Source organism: Beta vulgaris, chromosome 7 (assembly GCF_026745355.1).
Source record: "Beta vulgaris subsp. vulgaris cultivar EL10 chromosome 7, EL10.2, whole genome shotgun sequence".
Taxonomy (NCBI): Eukaryota; Viridiplantae; Streptophyta; class Magnoliopsida; order Caryophyllales; family Amaranthaceae; genus Beta; species Beta vulgaris.
In genome coordinates, this window is record NC_079208.1 from 25,754,752 (window position 1) to 25,762,724 (window position 7,973).

Below are 7,973 nucleotides of genomic sequence, written 5' to 3' on the forward strand. Positions count from 1 at the left end.
CAGCTATCATGGTAAGTGAGTTAATAATAAATGGCGGATGGAATAGAGAGGAGTTGGGGAAGTGGTTTTCCGAATGGGAAATTGCGAAAATATTGAAGATCCCGATTCCTATGAGAGTGTGTGAAGATAGATGGGCTTGGCACTTCACGAAAAATGGGGAATTTGTGGTTCGTATCGCTTATTACATTGATATACAGGCCAAGAGGAGAGATAGAGCTTCCACTTCAATGAGCAACAATTTGGGAATTCGGAAGCGTCTCTGGAATGCGGAAGTCCCCGAAAAAATCAAAAATTTTGGCTGGCGTGCTCTCCATAATGGTCTCCCAATTCGTGGAAATTTTGGCAAGAGAGGAATTAATGTTGATGATAGGTGTCCATTGTGTGGAGAAGAGCATGAGACCATTACTCATACTCTACTCATGTGTTCAGAGGTAAGAAAAATGTGGCGATGCTCCCCTCTGCGAATTGAGATTGATGACGCTGTCTCCCACTCTTTAATGGACTGGGTAATGGCGAAGGAAAAAGTTATCAAAGATGGTGAATGTTGGGATCACTTGTGGAGTATACTTTGGGGTGTTTGGCTCCGCCGGAATGCGTGACTATTCGAGGCTAGGAAAGTTACCACTAATGACTTGTTAAGTAGGGCGATGGGAGTAATGCATGAGTATCATGGATGTAAGGAGGACCAAAGCAGGCAAGGAGATGGTGCAAATGAATTGCAAATGAAGTGGCAAAAACCTCCAGCAGGGCACTACAAAGTCAATTCAGACGCAGCATGTTTCAAAGATGGTGCAGTGGGTTTTGGAGGCATTATGCGGGATGCGGAAGGAGACGTGATGGTGGCAACTTGCCACCAGATTGGGGGTGGCTTCACAGCTGAGGAAGCTGAAGCTTTGGCAGCGAGGCATGCGTTGGTTATAGCTCTGGAAGCTGGCCTGAGGATGATTGTTTTGGAAAGCGACTGCCTTAAGCTTATATCTCATCTGAAGGAGGGTAAGAGGGATAACTCGAGCTTCGGAAATATTGTTTTGGATATTATGGAGATTGGCGAATCATGTACTAGTTTAAATTTCTCTCATGTAAGCAAAATTGGTAATGTGGTAGCTCATAAGCTAGCTCAATTAAGTCATTCGTTTGGTGAGATGAGAGTTTGGATAGAAGAAGCCCCCCTTGAGGTAATGGCTGATGTACGTAACGATCTGTTTTCAGATGCTTAATCAAAAAAAAATTCCTGTCAAAAAAATCCAAAGAAGAAAGAAGATAACTAAAAATCTATTCGAGCCCATTTGAATCGATGTCTACGCATCTTTAACTGAATCTTCACTAAACGTGCTGTAACTTTTTGAATATTAATACTCTGTTGTAGATCAGATCTTTCATCTTCCAAATCACACCTTCCCCTGAAACAACCATAACCGAGCAAAAACAGAAGAAAGAACAAACTTCTACCAGATGAGAAGGCAAAACCTTTATTGAAAAAGAAGATCATCGCCTCAGGGCCACCATAATCAAACATTTTGCCTCACCTTCTCTAATCAGAATAGATGGGAGCGAAAAAACCACAATCCACAATCTAACCAGAGCAAAAAGGATGAGGGCAAAGAAAACTGTGAGGATGAGGAAATAGATCGGACGAAAACATAAAGAAACATACAAAAGAAAAAACACTCTGGAGGGAAAGGAGACACACTTTACACCAGCCGTGAGGCTAGGCGGCAACCTCCACAAAGGAGTTTTTGAGATAGGGTTGGGAATTATTTTCTTTGTAGGGGAGAGAGTTTTTTACTAGTTCTTTAACTTTTTATATATTACTACTACTTTAAAGCAATTTTTTTTTATCAATTTATAGACATAAGGCCACCAGTTTATAAATCATATCTATCATTTTAAAGCTTACTCCCTCTGGTTTTAGTGAGTTTACCAACTTTTCATTTTAGGTTGTTCATTATTACTTTTTAAAAAAATTTGTTATTGAAATTGTCGCACTAATTGTTTATTATTATCTCTAACTTCTCACTCTACTTTTCTTGACCCACAACATAAAGTTCAATACGATATGATATAAATTAGTACTTTCGCTTTTCTTCTATGACCCATGTGATGGCTAAATTTTCAGGATGACATTGACGCAAGAAAACGAAGACGTTGACATGATTAGACACGACACCGACTTTATGACCAAGTCAAAGACCTAACAACTGTCCGAGGAATAAGGAAGCATGGCTGCTGGGTGGGTACTAAATTAATGTTCACATTTAAAGTCAAAACCAAAATGGCATGAGAATAGGAGATCAGTTGGGATTGTCCAAAGATTATGCGAAGCTACCTCCGAGATCCTGGGACGCACGTTGCAGTTAGGTTGATACTATTTAAAGGCATCAGAACTACAAGGAAAAGGGTTACAAGCTTCACACATCAAACATACGAGCAACATCCATCACTCTGAAATTATTTTACATTTTCTAGCAACATTCCTATTTTACTCGAATAAACAACTCCACTAGGGGGAAAAAAAAGGAAGGGGTGCGCTGGAAGGGCTGGGGTTTTAAAGCAAAACCGCAGGCCTCTAAGTGAAGGGCTGCGGTTAACTAGAAAACACAGCCCTTCTTACTGTAAGAAGGGTTGCGGTTTTTGGGCTAACCGCAACCCTTATTTTACGAATGGCTGCATTTTTGGGATAAGCGCAGCCTTCACTTTCATTTTTATTTTTTGATTCTAATGAATTGCGCGCATATTGTACAGTACCCCCATTTCTATTTCTCTCCCTTAGACAAATTTTACGAGCGAGTTAAAGTTACACCACCTTCTTTGTGCGAAACCTACCTCTGCCACAACATTGAACCACCACTAGTGTGCCACCACCACGCAGTTGCACCACCTTGCGCACCACCTTCTCTTCTCTCCTCCACTACTGCATTGTTTGTGGAGCATCACTTCTCTCACACTCTTTCGGTAAATCCCCTCTCACTCTCTCTCTCCTCTTTTACATTTCTCTAATTTTTATTTAATTTGAAATCAACTTCTATTTTATATTGCTAAATATGTTTGTATTTGCTCAAAGAGTGATTGTTTGGTGTGGGTTGGGGTGGGGGAGGGCTGAGGGAGGGTGGATTGGGGTGGGGTGCTGGGCAGGGGTGGGGGAGGGTTGGGGAAGCTGGACAGAGGGTGGGGAAGAGCTGGCAATGGGTGGGGAGGGTTGGTAGGGGGAAGGGGAGGGGTTGGGGATACTGGCAGGGGTGGGGGAGGGCTGACAGAGGTGGGGGAGGGTTGGGGATGTTGGGCAGGGGTAGGGAGGCTGGGGGGGAAGGGGTGGGGAGGTGGAGGTGCAGGGGTGGGTGGGTTGAGGAGGTAGATTTATTTGTGTTTTTTGATATGAGATTGTATGAAAATGCAATGTAATTTAGCTATGAAATCTACAAGTTGTTTGAATCATCATCATATGCCTAGGTACCCGTTTAAGACTTACTCATTAGGAGTAAGTCTTGAATAGTCCCTGGTTTGGGACTGTTTTTGGACGTTTGATCTCACTTAGGTGGTGAATGTGTGTCTTTTTTTCAATTCTGAGGAAATTCTTGGCTTATCGTTTCTCTACATTGTTCTATGGGTACATATGTAGATAAGCAATTATCTACATTGTGTACTTGGAGAACTGTAGGAAAATACTGCCGGATTTTCCTTAGAATTGAAAAGTTGGCATATATTCACTAGTGAGATTAGACGTCCAAGCATGGGTTGGATTGGAGTGATAAGGACCTTCGACTGCATGCATACAATTGAACATGTCACTATCTTAGCTTGCTCTATACGTGTGTGATTTAAATATGTGATTGTATGTACTTAAATAATGATTGATGCATTATAATGAATGATTGTATTTAATTATTAGAGGTCTTCTTGAATGGGATGGATCGTACTTGGATGTATGGTAGTCGTGAATCGATTGAGTTTGTGAAAGGGGTCTCGGAATTCTGTACAACTGCATTACAATATTAAACATCCTCTGGAGCAGTCGACTTTATTGTCCTTGTGTCGATTGTAGAAATGTGAGCAAGGTTAGTAGTATACATGTGGTTAGGGAGCATGTCTTTCGCCATGGGTTTAGGCCTCAATACCACGTATGGGTTTGGCATGGTGAGCAGGGGAGGTATATAGGAAGCTCTAGAGTAATGAATGATGTATGTGAAGAAAAGAAGGATGATGAATTAGGGGATGAGAATTGGGATGATGAGTTTGGAGATGAAGATAGGGATCGGGTAGACAAGATGATACACGAGGTTGAAGATCAGTCGTGTAAACGACCTTGTATTTTTGAGTCTATGTCTGAGGCTGCTGAAAAGCTGTCGTATCCAGGTTGTACAAAGTACACCAAACTTTCCGCGGTGGTAACACTGTTCAACATTAAGTCGAACGCTGGTTGGACGGACTCTAGTTTCACATCGTTGTTGGAAGTTTTAGCTGAGATGCTCCCTGATGGAAATGAACTGCCAAAGTCGTACTATTATGCGAAGAAACTGATGTGTCCTTTGGGTTTAGAGTACGAGCGGATACATGCTTGTCCTAACGATTGTGTGCTTTATCGTAATGAGTATGAGCATTTACATGAGTGTCCACGTTGTGGATTGTCGAGGTACAAGCGTGAAGGAGCTGGAGGTAGTGAAGGACCACCAGCCAAGGTGTTGTGGTATCTACCCATAATACCTAGATTTAAGCGCATGTTCTCAATTAAAGGAGATGCGAAGAATTTGAGGTGGCATGCAGATCGTAGGAAGAAAGACGGTCTGCTCAAGCATCCGGCTGATTCGCCTGAGTGGAAAACTAACAGGGTGCATAAGGCATTTGGTAATGAGGATAGGAATATGAGGCTTGGATTATGTACGGATGGCATGAACCCTTTTGGCAATCTTATCGCAGCATAGTACATGGCCAGTAGTTTTAGTGGTTTATAACTTGCCTCCTTGGTTGTGCATGAAATGCAAGTACATGATGTTGTCGCTTCTTATATCGGGGCCCAAACAACCTGGAAATGACATAGATGATCTTCAGCCGCTTGTTGAAGATTTACAGAAGATGTGGAACGAAGGAGTGTTAGTATTTGATGCGTATGCTAATGAGATGTTCACTCTGCGTGCCATGCTTTTTTGTACTATGAACGATTATCCAGCTTATGGGAACTTATCTGGGTATAAGACTAAGGAAAACAACCTTGCCCGATTTGTTTAGATGACATGAAATCTACACACCTTAAGGGCTGCAAACCGTGTCTATATGCGCACACGAAGGCTCCTCAGCCGCGACCATCCCTATCGGTTTAAGAAGAAGGCATTCGATGGGACTTGAAGAAGAAGTTGCTCATAGACCATTAACTGGTACTGAAGTTTATAATCAGGTGAAGGGTATTGAAACAGTTTGGTAAACCTGCTAGTGAGGTTGATCGACCTACAGGATTATGGAAAAAAGAGTCCATTTTTTGGAAACTCCCATATTGGAAAGATGTAAAGGTCGGACAATTTTTGGATATCATGCACATAGAGAAGCAAGAATGTTTGTGAAGCTATTCTTGCGACACTTATGAATATTTCGGGAAAGACAAAAGATGTTACGGCGTCACGACTTTACTTGGAAAAACATGGGCTTCGGCCAGAGTTGTGGGATCAGAAAAGGGACATAAGGAAGAAGAAAGTAGTGGATGAAAGGGTTGATGATGAAACTCAGAAAAGTAAAAAGAAGGTGGAGGATTCAGAGAAGAATGATTTGCCAACAGCTTGCAACACGATGTCGCGTGCAGAGAAACGAATTTTTTGCGAGTAATTGTATGACATTAAGGTCCCAACTGGCTACTCATCAAATATGAAGCGATTTGTTACCTTAAATGGTGAGTTGAAGTTATCGAGTATGAAATCTCTTGATTGTCATGTCATGATGCAAGTATTCTTACCGATTGCAATTAGTGGGATACTGCCAAAGCATGTGAGGCACACCATTACAGAACTTTGTTCATTTTTTCATACAATATGCAACAAAGTCCTAAAACCGTCGACCCTCGATTCCTTGCAGGGCTAGAGTAGTTGAAACTCTATGCAAATTTGGGCAGGGGTGGGTTAGGGGTGGGGGTGTGCAGGGGGTAGTGGGGGGGGGGGGGAGGTGGATGGGGGTTTTCGGCTAACAGCAGCCCTTACTAAAAGAGTTGTGGTTTTTGCATTAACCGCGGCCTTTCGTATACGACGAAGGGCTGCAGTTTTTTGGCTAACCGCAACCGCTCACTATTAAGGGCTGCGTTTTTCAAAAAACGCAGCCTTTGCGCTGTAGCCCTTTCGTTTTTTTCCCCTAGTGTTTCTATCCCAATTGAATTAATAGAATCAATTAGTTTGATAATAAAAAATATCTTTACAAAAAATAATCTTTTTCCATATTGTTCTCAAATATCTTTTACTAACTACTTCCTTCGTTTAGAAATAATTACATCATTTCTATTTTGTGCACTATTCACATCTTTCACTTAGATTATCTCTGGTAATTCATATTTTAGGAAAAACAGTCATGTTGGGTTTTTTTAGATTTGTCTTCATGTAAATTTTTTTACTATAAACTTTTTATAATTTTTACTTATAAATAATGAAATATATTAATGGTTGAAATCATAAATCGACATGCGTGAAAGTTAAAAATGGTATAATTGTTTCCAAATAGAGAAAGTATTTTATAAAATCTTTTTAAATAAAAAGTATTTAGAGACCACTAGTTTTAGAGAACCTATTACAATTCAACTATTTAAACATTATATATACTCCCTCCTCTCTAAACACTCGGCCGAACTGATCTCAAGAAACCCACGATTCCCCAATCATCACTCGACTAACATAATCTCACAACAAATATCACTCGACACACGGCACACCTTCGTCGAACCAAATCATCACATCCTCTAATCACACGCCTAACCTACACTCACGCACAATTCCCTCACTCACCTTCACCCTACCTGATACCCTACACATCACCACCTGATTACTCATCATCATTCATCATCAAACTGCATCAACCACAACAAAATCAATTCGCCACATCATCCACAAAAGTCAATACTAGACATATTCTGTACCCAACCTTGCTACACCAAGATAACAAATTCATCCTTACCTATGCCTAGTATTTGATCGTAACACATATTATATACATATACAAATCTTTTATAAGACTGTAGAATAATTCAATTTTCCAAGATCCGTACAAATCAAGGACCCCAAACAGTGGTATAATTTCTGAGAGTCAACGAAATTAACTACATTTATTTTATTTTTTTTATTAGTTTTTTGAAGTTACAAACATTCTATTCATGACGTAGGTTTTTAATATATTCATGCACCGTAAGTATTGTACATATTATACTAACTTCGTATGATAGTTTATTTTCTTATTTCTATTTATTTTCATGAACATGTTATTTTTATGGCTGGTTGCAATATTTATCCCCTTGAATTTATTATTAGTCAAGACCTAAATAAATGTTCTAAATAATTCTAATAATTTGGACAACTTGCTAGGAACCTTGTAATCTGATAGCATAAGTTGTCACTAAATAATTAGTCGTTTGTGTGTTTCTTGAACCAGCCTAAACTAATTATTTTTCGGGTGCTTAAAACGTTGTTTTATTATTCTTTTGCATAAAATATGTAATGAATCAGTATTTAGTATAGGCTAGCAATGGGCAATATAGTTCCTGACTATATTGTACCCCCATCACTGAACTCATTTCTTGGTTTCCGACCATCTATGGAGTCTAGACGGGGAAAGCTACATCGAATAAGTCCCTAAGATATCCCTTCCGTTTCAATATCCGATTAGGTTTATGAGTCTTCCTTTAAAGAATTGTTGGCGACTTCAAAGACATATTTTTTAATAAAACCTTAACAATGGGATAGTCAAATAAACGCGCTCACACCGTGCGTAGGTATTAAAGGAATCGAAAAATACAC

General features: G+C 40.0%; 1 protein-coding gene across 1 annotated transcript; it reads left to right on the forward strand.

The window, feature by feature from the left end:
• Positions 1-647: 647 nt before the first annotated feature.
• Positions 648-1,217, forward strand: LOC104899105 (uncharacterized). Its single transcript, XM_010686240.1, has one exon. It carries the CDS (start codon positions 648-650, stop codon positions 1,215-1,217), a length of 570 nt encoding a protein of 189 aa, XP_010684542.1.
• The last annotated feature ends 6,756 nt before the right edge of the window (positions 1,218-7,973 follow it).